Source organism: Rhinolophus hipposideros (assembly GCF_964194185.1).
Source record: "Rhinolophus hipposideros genome assembly, chromosome: 14".
Lineage (NCBI taxonomy): Eukaryota > Metazoa > Chordata > Mammalia > Chiroptera > Rhinolophidae > Rhinolophus > Rhinolophus hipposideros.
Genome location: NC_138060.1, coordinates 38,286,731 through 38,304,623, shown reverse-complemented (window position 1 = coordinate 38,304,623; position 17,893 = coordinate 38,286,731). Strand labels below are relative to the sequence as shown.

Sequence of the window (17,893 nt, the reverse complement as noted above, 5' to 3'; positions counted from 1 at the left end):
TCATGCACTTGCCCAGTTTTAATAGCAATATACAGCAGAGCTCACCATTTCTTTAAAAACAATAAAAAGGTAAGTGCAAGCATTTTTCTTATGAAAGAACTTGCTGTAATTTCCTAAGCTCTCCAACTCCTTAAAAAAAAAAAAAAGGTCTTTCATCCAGACTGATTCTCTGACCATAAAGAAAGGAGAATGGATGGTGATGCCATTTGCTGAACTAAACAGCTCCAAAAAAGGACCAGATGGAGGGTGGGAGCAGGATAAGAAGGGGAAGGTTGGAATTAACACTTTGCAGTGAGATGTGCGGTGATGTGCTAAAGGGTTGCTGAGTAGACAGCTGTATGTTGGGCTCAGAGGGCAAACTCAACCTAGGGACATCAATTGGAGACTCATCAGTGAATAGTTAACTGCAGGTATGGTGTGGAAACGCTGCCCAGGATGTGGCCTACAGTAACGGAAGGAGGCCCATTCACTGCATGGCCCCGCGAGCCTGGATGGTCTTCACTGGTGGAAAAAGGTGGAGGAGAAAACGGAAGGAAAGGAAATGGAGCAGGCGGTCATGGCTACTCTTTCACAATACAGATGAAGAGGGAGGAGGGAAGGTTATCACTCTCTTTCTTGTTTTTTAAAGACCTGTTTTTTATCTTTCTTGTTGTTTAAAGCATGTTTATATGCTGATGGGGGAGACATACGCACAGAAGTAGAAGTTAAAGATACAGAAGGAAAAAGACGGGATCTGGAGCACAGAAACAGTGGGGAAGAGAGGCAAGACCCCTCCTGTAACAGAGGCAGGACTGGTGTATAAGTCTCAAGGCAACGCATGAGAGGTTTCCCTAAGAAGCAAGAGGTGAGACTGTATTCTAAGGATGGTGAGGAGGAGGTGACAGCCACAGATTTCCTTGACAACAGTAAACCATTTGTGTGAGCACTGCCCACCCAGAGTCAGAGAGGCAGATTTGGACCAGAATGGAATCTTCCTCTCTGCAAAGCTCCCTGGCTCGGAGGAGGGCAGCCTGCGACCCTGTCCTGGTCCACCCCAGTTTCCTCCTGGGTCACCTGGCCACGGGAAAAGGACTGCCCCAGCAAGCTGGCATGACACAGCCCCCACATTCTGAGGGGGCCTTCGTCACCCAGGAGCAGCACCTTGAAAGTAACAGGTGGCTTCCAGAGTGGCCAGGAGCAACACTGGAATGACAAACAGGTCTGACTTGCTAAATAAATTTAGTGCAAAAATACAATTTTTTTTAACTTCAAGGCCATACAGATGGTTTGCCTTATCAGAATAAGCAGCGAAGCAGTTATTTTTTTCTAAATAATAGTGGGCCAGAGACAAATGTTCAAGGCATTAGACTTCAGTTCCTTTCACAGCAGAAAAACAGCTCTTTGGTGTCTCAGCCAGCCAGACAATTCACCACCTCAAATGGGTGCTGCCCGGAGATTACCTTTTCATGATGCTGGGTTTCTATTTTTGTGCCTTGTTAATTAAGTGGGTAAGGAATGAAGTGCCACCTTCCCAATTTACACGTATAAAATGTGTGAAGGTACCTGAATGGAAGAGAGAATGAAAGGAGAACTGGACTAGAAGTAGGAGACCTGGGTCCAAGGATCAACTTTGCTAACATTTTGTGTGACTATGTGTACATTTGTATACATAGGTCTCAACTTTTTCACCTATAAAATGGGGGCCACTGATCATGTCCACAGCACGAGATAGCTGTGAGGTAAACTGGGTTGTTAAAATGCCTTCTAGAGATTAAAGACCTATGAAAATACGAGGTGTTAGTAGCATACAGAGGAACTTTCCCTTTTTTCCTCCTTTGGTTATGAATTAGTGTTATCACCATTTTATGTTTTCATGACATGTTGCCTTTGGAGTTTTAAACTTCTTTTAAACCAATAGGATGATTATCCTAATGATATGAGCAGATAAATATATAGCTTTATTTCAGCTTATGGAGAATATGGTGAGATATAAAGAGTTTAACTGATTTTCTTAAAAGTCAAAATACATTAGTATTTAGTATTAACAAGCTGGATATAAAGTTCAAATCTTCTGTCTTCAATTGGATACTCTCTATGAGAAAAAAACAGTGTAATTTCATTAATTAAAAATGTTATTGCCTTTTTAAGCCCACTGAAAAGTATTAAAAATACACAAATAATTATATGTAAATTGTTAATGTCTTAAGAGACTTCCTGAATTCTTCTTTGAATTTTTACCTTTGTCTGGAAAGAAAAAAGGAAGGTTATTTTCTTTAGTATCACAGTCACTGTACCTCATAACAGAACCTTTCAAGACTCTGAGATTACGACTTCAATGGCTTTATCCTGGTAGTGACTAAAACAATCATACTAACCCACCATCTCACAATGCTGAAAAATAATAAAAATGATTGACTGGGGGAAAATGCACAGGACCTGGGGTTAAGCATTTCAACTGAAACAGTAGATAAACCAAAGGCAGAGTGAACCAAATTAAAAATATGAAACGAAAACATGATATTAAAATAAAGTGGAACAGGGAGTATTGAGAATATTTTAAATTATTAATGATCAGAGAGGGGGAAAAAATTAAATGTGACCTTTAAAATAAGGTAAAGTTTTTTGTTAGGGTTTTTGGGGGCAGGAGAGCAAGTAGTTTAACAGATTTATGAGCAACCTTACAGGAACAGCCCAGATCTTTCTCATGTAAAGAATTGAATCATCAGTAAAATAGCAAAAACTGAATCATTCAGACAAACAGATCCTCCCAAGATTTATGTAGGCTTCACTTACAACATTGGTTATGCAAAAAGTACTCACCCAGGTATCCAAAAGACATAAGAAATCTGGCAGACAAGAATTCCTGTACTTCTTATACCAAAGGAGAAAGCAGAAACCTCTCGATATTTAATATTTCAGTCAAGCAGAGGCATAAACTCTAAATCGCAGCCCATAACTTCCCACATCTTGGGTTTGAACCTCTGCAGAGAATCTAGGGAATTCATCCTTCCTGCCCACTGGAGACTCCTTTCTTGTTGGTTTTAAACATGACCCCAATGGTCTGCTTCATTCAGATAAGCAGAAAGCCCAAAGGCTAGATTTACAGTCCTCTCTATATGTGAAATCGGCTCTCCCATGAATGCAGTGCTTGACTGTTCCTCTCACTCCAGATGTTCAGTTCTCACATCCATAAGCCAGGCTAATCTGTCTGCTGTTGTGTGCACAGTGGCTCCATGGTATGTCTTGGGGCCAAGCTTCAATCAACCACTGGAGTTGTGTTATGGAGGGCATCGCCTCAACAGCGAGAGGTGCAGAGCACTTCGGAGCTGACTGTACCTTTCCTTACACCTCTGCTCTCCTCTCTAGCACTTTTAAAGCACAGCCTCCTAATCAGTGTGCCACCAGTGGTTTACAGGCTGGCCACGACACCGATCCCTGCCACGCCCCACTTTCCATCACTGCCCTCGCCATAGCTGGGTGAGGCCTGTAACCACAAGCAACCTCCTCAAACGTGGCTGTACAAGTCTATCGTTTTCTCTCTGTAGCCTGGTGTGGAAAAGGTTGCAAGTGCTCTTTTGGAGCATACTTTATGAATCTAATGGCCCCTGATGTTCCTAGGAATGAAGGGCCTAAGAGTTACTAAATTCTATCTGGGGAGAGGAGCTTTATTATGCCGAGTTATTTTGGTGACACCTTCTAAGCCATCGCCCTTCTTGTTTTACCTGGTAACTATTTGGTACCTAGTAATGATGAGGGCAGCAGGATAAATGCACCAAGGTCAGGGCGCTGCCACAGAGAGGACGCCTCTTATCCACTTCTAAGTAAGGAGCACAGCAGAGTGCCATGTGTCCTATTTCTCTCACTTTGTTTCACTTTCTTGCTTCCAGACCCCTCAGGGGAGCATTCATCAATGGCAGCTATTCTTTGGGACAAAGGGCTTTTTAACTATTTAAAAATATTCTTCAACAATACTTACTTCCCTAACAAAGAAGATGGGTAAGAAGAGCCCTCTAATTATATAGGCAAGAAAACCTCTCCGATTTCTCGCTTGTCAATATCACTGGGTGCTCAATTTTCACGAAAAGATGGTAGACTTTCTCCTCCAAAGAATATTAAAGTTCATTTCCACCATGCCTCACGTTGACAGACAAATAAAACTACCTATTAAAGATATATGTATTAACAAGTGAGTCCCAGTCACCATCAGGAAGGCTTAAGAACACTTTTCTGCTGGTGAAGTGTGGGTAACTCCTCCAGCCTCTAGAAACCAGAGTCTCCAAAGACTCAGCCTTCCCACCAGGTCACATCTCTTCCTCAACCCAATCTAGAATAAGTAGACACAAGCCTCTCTGCGGGAAGATCCCCCCAGGTTAATTTGGAAGAGAAAGGAAACTGACCTAAAAGAATAAACGTGATTATTGATGATCTGCGAACAGAGCAACCAAGTTGAGAAGAAAAGAGTACATACCAAGTAACCACAACTGGGAATAAGAAACACTGATATTTTCATGTTACTGCTTTGTAGGCAATAAAATATTTTTATAGATGCTTTGGGAATTCAGTGGTCATTCCTCCTGACCGCAAGGGTCTGTGTGGCAAGGGGAAAATGGTATGGCATTGAGAAAGTAGACGTTCACCCAAAGGTCATGGCGTACCAACCCAGACTGTCAGTGCGCTGTAATACGGTACCCTGAAACATCACTAGATTGATTCCTCTCGGCACAAATTTCCTGTACTAATGGATACCTGTCTGGCAAGTGTCGATTTATAATCTTCCATGAGTAAAGAGCATTTTTGCTACTTGTTGCCACCTGAGCCCAAGTTGAGGTGGTTAAAGGAAATGTGAGGACTCCATTCAGCAAAGTTTAAAATGCGCAATAACCTCTCTCGAGAAATAATGCTCATGCTTCAGTCAACTCAGTTCTTACTAAAAACTATTCCTCCTCGGAAACTTCTTCCTCCTTGATGCAGAATGTCATGGGTACACAAATGTCTTTTCTCTGTCAGGGCTGGGAAAGGACCAAGAGATGGATCCGGACGTATCGGCTACTCAGTGATGATTAACGCACGTAGACAAGGTTCCAAATAACCAACCCAGGGCCTGTTTGGGAAGTGACACAACATATGCTTTACCTGGATCAAAAATACATCCTTGAGGCACCATGATTAGCACACATGATTACCATCATTTTCACATATGGTATCTGTTTCTCCAAATGTAATGAAGAATTGGTTTCCCTTTTATCTGTATTTTATATCCCTTCAAAAAAAGGGCAACTCAGCTCCTTGAAGAAAAAGCTCCAGCGAGGCAGATGCAGGTTTAACCCTATCCCCTTCACCTGATCAGCCAGCCACAGGATCACCAACAGTCTGTCACCTGCAGGATTCTGGAGCTGCTTGTTCCCTGATATCTAACAGAGCTGAAGGGGGCAGTCAATGACCCAACATATGAGAAAGGCTTCACAACTGTTCTTAATCCTGACTGCACCTTAAAATCTCCCAGGGTGCTTTAGCAACTGCCCTTCCTCCCCCACCTACACACACGAAATTCTAATTTAATTGGACTGAAGTCAATCTGAACATTATTATGTTTTCGAATACAGGCAATTCCGGTGTGTCCTAAAATGACCCATTTGAATATCTGGTGTTTTCCCCACCTGAAAGAATATTTACATGGGACAAGATAAGTGCTCAGTAGAGCTAAAACTCTAGGTTGACCACCTAGAATCCTAGGTATATTGCTATTCAACGGTAATTAAATGACTCCTGCTTTTTGTCTACAGACCTGGATAACTGGTTTCTGTTTGTTGACTGCTCTTGAGGCCGAACAGTGTTATCTAGAAAATTGTCACACAGAGAACAGGTGCTCCACAAATGAGTAGTTCTCAAAGTTTTGTGTGAGAAGCGCACTTTCGAATATTAAACCTTTGAGTGCACTTGAAGGGATTAAAACACACAAGTATACCAAGCAAATCTTAAAAACTGCCAGCAATCACAACAGCAGTGTAAGATGACTCCAAAGACTAACACACCCTTCGCTATCGTGTCAACTCCCCACCCAAGCCCAGCTCCGTCTGTCTTCAGTACAGTCCAGGAAACATAGTCTTCCTGCTATTCCACGCAGCTGCCCTTCCCTCCACGGGCTTTCCACAGCATCACTCAGCTCAGGACTCTATCGGCTCTCACCACACCAGAAGTGCTCCACTGAGCAAAAAAGATGTTTCACATGTTTGTGAATGTTTTATTAGTTTGCCTATCTTTGAACTTTGTATAAATGGTATCATATAATACGTATTCTTTTGTGGCTGGTTTCTTTCCCTTAACAGTATGCTTGAGACACTAGAATGGTACATGTACCAGTCATCTGTTCTTTTTTTTTTTAAATAATATTCCATTGCATGATATGCTATTTTATTATATGGACATTTGGTTGTGTCAAGTTTGGTGCTGTTACACTTAATGCTGCTGTAAGCATTCTTGTATATGTATATCTTTTAATATACAAATAGATGAATAACACCTGTTTGTTACATAACTAATAAGACAGGATGGTATGAATACAAGGATAGGCAAAGAGACTCATGAAACAAACAGATTCCAGAAACAGACATATAGTTGCTTCATTTACGACAAATGGCCAATGCAGTGCAGTGGGGGGAAATGGTATTTTCAAATACATAGTGCTGAGTTAATTAATTGGCTATTTATATGGAAAGAAAATCTTGACCGCTACCTCATACCATATACAAAATAATTTCCAGATAGACTGTACATCTGAATGTAAAAAGTGAAGGTTGTACAAATTAAATAAATGAATATCTTCATAGTCTTAAGCTAAGAAAAAATTTTCTAAATAGCACACGAAAATAATAACCATAAAAGAAAATACTTGATAATTGATACTTGATTCTTAATTAACTGAATTTCACTAAAATTAAGAATTGTTATTCATTAAAAGATACCATTTAAGACAGTGAAAAGATAAGTCATATACTAGAAGGTATGTATATATATATATATATATATATATATATATATATAGTCATACGTGTGTATATGTATATACACATATGAGTCATACATACACATACATACATATATGTATACATATACATATTCATCCAGAAAAGGTAAAGAAGTCCTACAATCCATTTAACAGAAATAAAAACCATTTTTTAAATGGGCAAAAGAATTGAACAGGTATCTTACAAAGGAGAATATCCAAATGCCCAATAAAACATATGAAAAGGTGCTTAATATCATTTGTCATCAGGGAAATGCAACCTTAAAGCCACAGTAAGGTACCATTACATAACCATCAAAATGGTCACAATCAGAAAACAATACCTAGTGCTAGTAAGCATTGCTAGTAAGCAAAACAATACCTAGTGCTAGAGCAACTAGAACTCACATAACGTGGTGGGTGTGTAAATTGGTTTAACTAGTTAAGTAGAAAAATCACATGACAATATCTCCTAAAGCTGAATGTACACATATCCTATGACACAGCAATTCCACTCTAATATTGTTTTTTATATATAGAAAAACATTTATGGGAATATGCATAGGCCAGAGAAAGCCCCAAAAGAGCATACAGATCTTTCAACAAATTATCAAAAATCCCAAAGATAAACACATCCTTAAAACTGATATTATATCAGGAATTCTACTAGTTCTAATATGAAAGCATCTGAATAATTCTACTGATATTAATATTATCTATTAGCATGGATTGATAGAAATAAAAATCTAAGCAACGTACTATGTGCTTCAAGAATAAACATTAAACCATACTATCTGAAAAATTACATCCATTATGCCCACAGGATATCAGAGCTTAGAAGGAAGATGGAAAATAAAAGGTAGCAGGAAACCATATGGAGAGAGTCATAAGGCTTGTGATTCTAATGGCAGCTGCAAACGAGGTCACTTATCCCTCTGTGGCCACACTAATTGGTCAACAGCAACAGAGGCTTCATCAGCAATGCTTATAAAAAACAGCCTGCCCCTTCCTGGGCATTTTCAATTTAGACAGCAGACACCTGCTACTCATCAGTCTCTCACAAGACAGGACTTATGTTAACCCACCACTACATTACTTGATTTGCTCTTAATCTTTACTATTTATAAACAAAGTCTTCAGAGTATATGAATGTACAAGTATAGCATGTGTACACATGTGGCTATCTATAGCAAAAAACAAATTCTCAAATATAGCTGTTTGGAAGACCACATCTTGTTCTATTAATACTCACATACTGCAGTATATTACATAACTATTTTTTCAATTCTGTTATGCTAATATGCAAATAAATGAACTCAACCATAGCTAGGAGCTAAATGTACTAATCAGTATGGCCTCGTGTATCTCTAATTACTAAAAGATTTTACATGATCTCTTTCTGTTCTAAAACATCCCATGAACCTACATTATTAATCACTTTTAAATCCAGCTGCTTGGTTTCTGGGGTGTTAATGTTAGCGATTTCCAAATCAGTATATTTAGCATACTTTAAGAAGATACCTGGATACTGAGTTCATAGTAATATGTATTAACACATTATAGTTCTATAATTATTTGACAATTCCAAAACAATAATACAGATAGATACTACCAGAAAAAGCTCACCTAAAAACAAATTGTTACTAATGATTATGTGCTTTACTTTTCAGGACCCTAAAAAGTATATTTTGTAACTCAACTTTTTGTTTTAAAAAAAAAAGAAACAGAAAATGACACTCCTCAGAAGTTTTTAAATCCATCAAAGGAATATGAAGAGGAAAAGAACAAAATTCTGGTTTGTGGACCAGACAGAAATGGTGGACAGCATTGGCTGTTGATTAGGCATCTTGTTGGCTTCATTTCAAGATTCAGCCTCAAAAGATCAAACTTTCCTCATTAAAAATCAACCATCTATTTAAGGGCTGGTAGAAATACTAAGACCAAGAAGCCAGAATAGCTTGGGCAAGAAGGAAAACAAAGGAAAAAGTCAAAGACACATTTCAGAAGATGAAATGGGAAGAGGGTGATGGAGCAGTTCAAAGAGTAGGCTTGCAAGTCAATCAGACCTAGTCTGAATGCTGGCTTTGCCTTGTACCAGCCCTGTGACCTTGCTCTTAAACTCCCTAACCTTGAGGAGAGGGAATGATAAAGTCTCCTTATAGGTTGTGCTGAGACTTGGTGAGATAATGCATACAAAGCATTTCTTAGTAACTCTTCTACACTCAATCCTTGAGTTGCAACCAAAGGTAGAATTTCTATTATGTGACAAAATGTGCTCAGGGATTAATGATTCTACTTCTACAATTTCACCTATTAGTACTCTATATTCCTTACTTACATTCTGTTTTATTAATTCTAAAGCACTCCCAATGAATATCTTTTGACAATCCAATGTTAATGACAACAAAAGTTTAAGTAATTTATTTCCTGAAACATAAACAAACCAAGCAAAAACTATAGGAATCACTTAAAGAAACCAAATACCAACAAAGAGATTAAATGCTTTAACAAACAGTAAGCTTTCTCAATATGCTTTTTAAACTTTGATAGCAGAACATAAATCAAAAGAAATTTTCATAGGTCTACTCTTATTTCAGGGGCACAAAAGAGACAGATCATTTATATTAACATCTTGCAGAACAATTCTGGAACCAACCAAAGTCCAACTTTAAATAAAGGTATTTCCTTCCGTTTGATTGTTTCCAAAATTATGCATGTGAAATAAATTTCTTCTTTGAAGTACACAGCCCACTGAATTTTATATTCCAATCAAAACCAGCTAAAGTCTCATATCCTATCAAAAGTTATGCCATTCATGTCCACTTATTCATCCATTCACACATTTATTCAACAAGTATATATTTAAATACATGCTTTCCACAGACATTAAACTAGATGTTTTCATAAACTCAAGGAATAAGAAAAGTTACCTATGTGGCAGAAGGAAACGTGGCTGTATAGAGATACAGTCAGAGTGGTGGTTGGAAGGCAGAGAAAGAAACAATTCATTCTGAGAGGTGGTTACCTGAGGAAGACCTTGAAGGTGACAGAGAGGAGGGAAGCATTCCAAACTGAGAAAAGAGAGGTGTAAACATAAAGGCTAAGCTTAGGCAAAGAGCAGTCTCACTGGGCTCCCGCACATAACAAAGAGTTTGTAAAAAGCAGATAAGTCCAGCGGCCATATCACTTAACATCCAAAACAGGATGCCTTTGAGAGTGAAAGAAGGCACTATTAATAATTTTGTCAGGACGAAAAGTATAGATCTAAACTGCCCAGGGAAATCAAGACATATTGGTGCTTAGTTTCATAAAATCCTCTGACCATTTAGCTGCAGCTCTTTTGATATGTGCATAGTTGTACTGAGGCTTCAGATTTAAAATGGCACGAAAACAAATTAACTCTTGAAACCATCTTTAGAATATGTTTCGAGAAATTTCTCTGGGTACATTCTGCATGTTTCAAAAGACAAAACATCCAAAATGGGCATGGTAATGTTAGTGACCTCCAACTCAAATGGAGTTAAATGAGTTTGCTCATCTCAGAATAAACTCTAAATAAGAGAAACTAAAAATCAGAAAAACATACTAGGTACTGCTTATTGAGTGTTTATTACGTGCGTACACTGCTCTGAATATTCACACACATCATCTCATTTAATCTTTACAACAACGCTATGGCGGGGGCGGTTTTATTCTCTGCATTTTAGAGACGGGGTAACTAGACACACAGACTTAAATATCTTGCCCAAGGCCACACAGAAAGGAAGAAAGGGAGGCAGAATCCGATCCAAGCACTGAATTCCACACCCTCTGTTTTTCTCACCACTATTCTGCATCCTGAATAATCCAGACATTCAACATGTGGCTTGAGAGCAACAGAAGACCCCAGGGTATAGCCCAGCTGAGATTATTAGCTAGAATACCTTTTGTCTAATTACCCTACCTAATGACTACTAGTGGCCAGCAGGGCCTAGCCACCTGCCCTCCTCTGCCACTGGAAATAGGTGCCAAGTGTCCTGCCAGCGGGCTGGACCATTCGTATAATTGTCTCTAAAGCTCAATGTAATTAATTATATACTTTGAGCAATCTAAAGCTATGAAATTATTCTGACACCAGGAAAACAGGTACTACTGAGACTTCCTGGGGGCCCTGACTTGAGTTTGAGTCACTACTAAGGGAACACTTATGCCCAGTACAACCCTCTCAATTCACCATTACTGTCAGTAGAAAAAAAGCTGGTCAGGAAGCTTGCAAACACAGTTGCACTTGTTAAAATATCGGAATATACCCTACACTACAGAATCCTATTAATATAAAATCAAAAGGTAGCTAAAGTAATCCAGAGGTCGGATAGGTAAGTAAGTAATGACAGCCAAAACTTAGTATTAAAAAAGGAACTATTCTTGGACATGAATGTAGAAAATGAAGTCTGAAGAGAAAATATGAATGTTCGTACTTCATTTACATTTACATTTAGGCTGTAAATAGCACTGCCCAATTTTGCTGAATACTGAGGCATGGGTAACGTAAGCATTAAAAAAAAGAAGAAAAAGAACAGTCTAGTTTAGACCCCTTACGGAGCACACAGAACTATAAAAGGAACTTAAGCGGTTCTGGGAGAGAGCATTCTAAGAAACAACTTGAGTGGCTGAGATCAGCAATGAAAAAATAAACAATTTCCTATCAGTTGTCTATTTGGATCTAGTGTAAAACAACCCAAGTCAAACGTAACTGTTTGGAGGAGACATAGGAAAACTGGGAAGAGAAAAAGCAAAAGGGGGCAAGCAGTTTTTAAGGTATGAAAATGAATACCCTCTGATGACTTTTGAAAACTGAACTCTGGATTGTGACAAAAGCTCTCTGAGTGGGCTGAGACAAAGTCCCATGCCCTGGCCTTTCCACAGTTATCTGTGTGGCCTAAAATGCATTAGTACAAAGTGAAGTGGAGAGTTGCTGAGTGGCCATTAGATTTTTCTGGCCCAAATGATCCAGGCTGCCTATCTATACAGACAAATTCACTTTGTTATCCAGTCACTATTTGTTTACTATTTATGATATGCCACAAGTTCTCTGGGCATGCAGTTTTCGTTTCCCAACCATTCAAGAAAAAAAAAGTCTAAAGTCAAAACACAGATATTATATTTAAGATCCAATTCAAAATACAGTTACTGAGTGCTTGTTATCGGTGCAGAACTGATAAATACAGCCCAGCTTTTGTCTGCAAGGAGTCTAGTTTTATTTACATCATGGGTCAGTACAATATTCATATGTACATTTTTATTATTTTGTTCAAGTATGTATAATAAATGCAAAAATTCTGCTTATTCCCCACCTTGGGGTGCTCAGCATCAAGACATGAAGACATACGTTGGCATAAAAGTAATAAAACTGTTTCTCCTACACAGTGTACTATGATAATGCCAATAATGATGTTAAGAAAAATAAGGTTGCCACCTTGGACAAGGTCAAACCATTGGACCCCGTGAAGCTAGAGGCTCTGGTCAAGCAGCCGCAACAGGTGACTAAACAGCTGCCTGGTGATATTATCTGTCAACGTCTTCTGCCAGAAGAAATAGAGATTCTTTTTCCCCCTCCAATGTCCCCTACATTTAAAGGAGAAAATCGCATTCGATGTTCCAAATTACCAAGACTACCTTAATTACACAGAAAATTTTAAACTGCCAGCATAATTTGAGTGCAACAGAGTGCAGCCATACCCAAGTGGGGTACAACAACCAGCTCCAAGACCTTGAGCAAGGGGTTAACCTCTCTGAACTCTAATTTTCTTCAGGCTATGTGTTTGGTACAGAACCAAGTCAGAGAATTATGTTAAGCACTTTTCATGTGTTTTGTATATAGCAAGCGTTTAAGAAATGGTGGCTGCTGTTATTACTTTTAACTACCAAAATAATGAAATGGCTATATTTTCTCGTCATTAAAAAAGTGCCTAGGATCAAAGGTTGCCATGGTCTGGGATGGGAGGAAGAGAAGACTACGAAAGGCCTGGGGTCATTTTTTGAGATGATGAAACTGTTCTGTATCTTGATTGTGGTGGTGGTTACATGACTGTGTGTGTTTGTCAAATCTCATAGAATTGGACACAAACAAGAGTAAATTTTTCTTTATTCAAATTATACCACATTTTTAAAAGCACCAACTAAAATATTCAATTAGTTTGGATTAAAATAAACCATCCAAATATATAGACATTTCAACTTCATTTATGTCCAAAATTAAACAGAAACCTAAGGCCTAAAATGCTACTTCATATTGTCAGCCAAACTCTTGATTTAATGGATTGCACTGTTTGTAAAAAATGGATGCCATCTAAACTAACCAAATTAACTGGTTCAAAATAAAGTGTGCATTGTATTGAATGGTGTGATGAAATGAAACATGGAAAGAGAAAATGAAAGTGATGTTTTCGTTTACTAGATTACTTAAGATGACAAACATAATAGCTCCTTCCTTAAAAATCTAGTAATGAGCCTTGATAAATAATCTAAAAAGTGTAGCATCAATTAAGGAAAAGTAGAAAAATCTGGTGATGATTTATTTGTCTGCTCAAGGTATTTGTAAAAGGTTCTACAAGGCTGCTTACTCTCAATTTGTATCCACAGTCTTACCCTAACCAAGGAGCTCTTTTAGTATAGATCTACTTTGGCAGAAATGTAGTTTTACAATTTCTTACTTAACACCATTATTTACAAAACAGATGGAGTTCAAAAGAAATTATTTTAAATGAGGAATATAATTCTGGTCGGCTCACTGTATATTTGTGCGTATGTCCAGCACCTCTGCAGTAGTTCCCTTTCTTTGCCCACTGTGCATTACATTTAGGCTGTTATTCCTCACACAGATTTGGGGATCCCCGTCTGAGAGGGATGTCAAGGCTGTAATGAAGATGGAAGCTAAGAAACAGGCATAGCTCACAAGCCCAACATTTCAGCTAATGCAACCCCGTAAATTCTGGCCTCTGTTCCTTCGCTAGCATTTACTCCCCACCACTCCCTCAGGTCCCCAGTTATCTCCTTGCTTACTAGTCTACTCCTGCCTCTACTATTACATCCCATATATTAAAAAAGAACATAAGGAAATTAAGGAACGATGTCACTATTGTTTTTTTTCATATGGGCTTTTGCTGAGCTTTTTATTCTTTTTTTAACAAAAGAGAAATATAATTTCTGACATTCATGTGACAAAAATGTCTGTGCACTCTTCATTACTATATGACATTGGATGTTGATGATCTCTTTATTCTACCAAGATATTGTTTTGATGCTGTTACGTCTTTAGAAAATACCACACTAAATTTCTAAAATCTTGATTCTTCGAGGCACCAATTCAAGGAGAAACATACCAACTAGTTTCCTACCTAATTGTAACATGTCCCTTGCCTATAATCCAGGCTTGATCAACTTTCAACACTATTTCCATACTTTTAAAGGATATTTAAGAAAATGAAAGTTGAAAACAGAGGGCAAGAAAAAGCAGTCAGTCAACTCATCTTAGGAGGTAAAAGACAAAGAACAAGATATAAGACTGGTAAATCCAAAACCACTCATTTTAGAAATTAACGGAACTTAACAGAAAAAATGTACTTCCTTATCATTCCTCCATGTACTCAAGAAGCAATCTGTTGAGGTCCTACTATGTTCCTGGCAATGTGTATCTAGGAATACAATTGTGAATAAGAAGCCAACTGCCTTCATTAACAAGAAAAAAACTGACAAATCTTTGGAAGTTTAAAAATTCAAAAACCAGTGAGTTCCGAATAATCATTTCCCCATGTTCTTCTGTAGTATTCAAAGAAGAAATGATATCTTATCAACAAGTTCTCAATTCCACATATCAGAAATATTGGAAAACCATCCTTCTCCCTAATCTCCCATGAATGTAAAATTAAAACAGATGCTGTTATAACTAAGTTATACTGTGAATCCCACTATGCACAAAATTCTAACAATAAAGTTAGAATTGTTTTTAAACGGAAAAACAAGCCCCTCCAGAAAAGTGAGGGAGAGGAGTTAAAATTAGGTAGGCTGGAATCTTCTCTGAGATTTTCACCTCAAATTCCATTAAGAGCAAAGTCACCACAAATCTCTAGTCACCAAAACACAAAAAAAAAAAACAATAAAAAAAAAAGATGTAACACATAACTGTCAATAGTACTGATTATCACACACAGTTGAAAGCAACTTACATGGAAACAAGCTACAGAGTAAAAGAAAATGTGAGTCACTGAAAAGCTAGGTATGATTCAAAAATACACTTTTCTTTCCTTAAACTCTAAATGCCTGCTGCAGGTAGTTAACACACTTGAGCTTCAATTGTGCCTTTGCCCAGACATAAACTGTGCAAACAAATGACAGAGCAAAAAGCAGTTTCACAACTGCCTGTTACATAGATTAGCAAGGTGGGTATATTTCACTAGATGGCTGCATGATAACACCATCAGATACACAATACTTAGAAGATTTCTGTAGGTCCAATTAAATTTCAAATACCACCAGTGCTACCTCTTTTCATTGTGGCCCATTCTGACCTCTCCCCCACCGCTTATCAGCCATGGCAAGGGTGGGTGCAGCCCTGTCAATATGCTTTGCTCCTCACTGTCTTGGTAACCCCTTGATTTTCAGAAAGCAACATTTTCATATTTGCTCCAAACTTGAGCAGAATGAGCTGGTCTTGCCTAAGGCTCTGCTCTTCTTAGCTCATCAACTATTCTTTTTTCACTTCATGTCATGAGAAATATTTTTTACACTGCAGACCAAAATGTGATACTGCACCACAAACTCAGGAGTTCCTAACATTACTTTTTGAGTTTAGAATGCACAAAACAATTGCTGACTTTCTTCTGCTTAATAACACAATGCAAAGGACATCAAAACCAAGCAAACTGCCCAAAAGAACTTCCACAGAACTGGAGGCCTGCCTCCTGCAGCAAGGAAAAGATGAAATTGTGCAGAATTGTAACCTCTCGGCGCGTTTGAGCCTAAGAAAGAGGAAATCTGCATTTGTGTTCAGAACCCTACTCCATTTCTCTGTGTGATTAAATGACCAGAGACTTTGCAGCCTCGAAGTATATATAACCATTTGCAAAGGACAACTATGTACAGATCAGAAGAAACCTATTCAATAATCTCCGTTCACGACCTGGGATTTTTCAGAAAATGTTTTCACATAATCACTGTCCCTTACATACACTAGAAACCTTACAGGGAGCCTGTTACCAGCCGAGGCTACCACAGAAGAACATGCCCTGCCCATCCAGGTACAGACCATAATTCCAGACCAATCCCGGAGGAGGTGACAGCCCCAAGTTCAACTGGGAATGTCTGAGCACAGCTCCCCCTGTACACTAAGGATCACCTCTCCAATCTTTCCCAATGCCATTTGCATCCAATCCCGGCTCAACCTCCCCAAGCACCCGCGCACCAGTTAGCAGTGGGCTCCTCTTACAACCCCCTCCTTCCACCACCACTCCCCTCCTGGGGAAACAGACCCCAAGGACGGTTGTGGGTGGGCGATGAATTCCCTTCTCCCACCTACCTTGATGATGCTGCTCCGGCGGGGCAGGCCTCCGGGATTGCTCTCCCGGGGGAGGGGACAGGCGGCCGGGCTGGGGGTCGCAGCGGGCGCCGCGCCGCGATGTTCCTTGGCCGGGCTGGCCCGGGCTTCCTCCCCGGACACGCCGAGGCTGCAGTCTCCGTTGGAAACCCCGCCGCTGTCACAGCGCGCCTGCCCGTGTCCGATGCGACCTCCCCCGCCGCCACCGCCGCCGCCTTCCCCCGTTCCGGCTTTCAGGGCGCCCTTGGCGCCGAGGACCGGGCCCGGGGAGGTGGGCAGGGCCCCGCCGGCGGCGCCCCCCCGGCTGCACTCCGCCATGGGCGCCCCGCGACCCGCCAGCACAAAGCCGCGTCCCCGCGTCCCCGCGTCCCCGCCGCCGCCTCGGGCCGCCGTGCGCGGCCCCTCCTCTTCGCCTCCTCCCGCCGCCGCCGCCGCCTCGGCCGCTTCTTCCGCTTTTTTTTTTTCTTTCTTTCTTTCTTTTTTTTTTTTTTTTAATTTAGATGTGATGTTTGTTTCGAGCTCGCCTCGCACACAGTTAAAGTCTTGGCGGCAGAATTATCGGGAGATTTCTGCAGGGAAGAGGAGAGAGAGACATAAGTCAGCTCCGGTGGCAGCGGAGCCCGGGCTCGCGGCACCTGGGGAAGGAAAACACGCCCCGGCACACGCGCTGCGGCGGGCGCCAAAAATAACCCGCGCGGGCTGGGCGCCCACCCCGGGGCCACCAGGCGCCCACTTCAGGGGCTCCAGGCACCCATCCCAAGGTAACGGGGCGCCCAACTCTGGGGCTCGGGGCTCCCTCTCCGGGGGCTCAGGTCACCCAGCCCAGGGATCGGAACACCCATCGCGCAGGAACTGGACGCCGGGCCCCGGAGCCGGGTGCCCACCTCCGACTCCCAGCGAGGGGAAGCCGCAGGCGCCCCTACGCTCTCTCGCCACGCGGAGGCGCCTCCCGAGGGTCTCGTGGCCCCAGGCGGACGGGAAGCGGCACGGGTCTCCCCGGACCCCGACTCCCCAGAGGTCGTCGCGTGCCGGCCCTGGCGCGTCCCCCCAGGGTCCCGCTGAGGCCTGAGATACCAAGAGGAAGCGCACGGCGGGCAGGGACGGCCCAGCCGTGACAGTCGCCGTGCGGCCGGGGGTAGCCCAGACCCACCCACTCCAGCCCGCGGCTGTCTTCTCCCGAGCTCGGCGCTGCCCCCTACAGGCCACCGGGACCCTCCCCCGCCGCCCCTGACCCACCCCGAGCCGCCGGGGCTCCGGCTCGAGGTCGCCGCCGTCGCGGTGGGGCCAGGGCAGCCGGCCGCGGGAACCTCGCAGCGGAGCGGACGGCGACGGGAGGAGGC

At 41.2% G+C, this 17,893-nt stretch overlaps 1 protein-coding gene across 1 annotated transcript in view; it reads right to left on the bottom strand.

The window, feature by feature from the left end:
- The window catches only part of PLCL2 (phospholipase C like 2), a 185,667-nt gene extending 168,744 nt beyond the window's left edge, over nt 1-16,923 (bottom strand). The window contains exon 1 of the mRNA XM_081071617.1: nt 16,536-16,923. Within this exon, the coding sequence (XP_080927743.1) occupies nt 16,536-16,871 (336 nt within the window). The 5' untranslated portion in view covers nt 16,872-16,923. The remainder of the gene's footprint in view (nt 1-16,535) is intronic.
- Between the last annotated feature and the right edge of the window lie 970 nt (nt 16,924-17,893).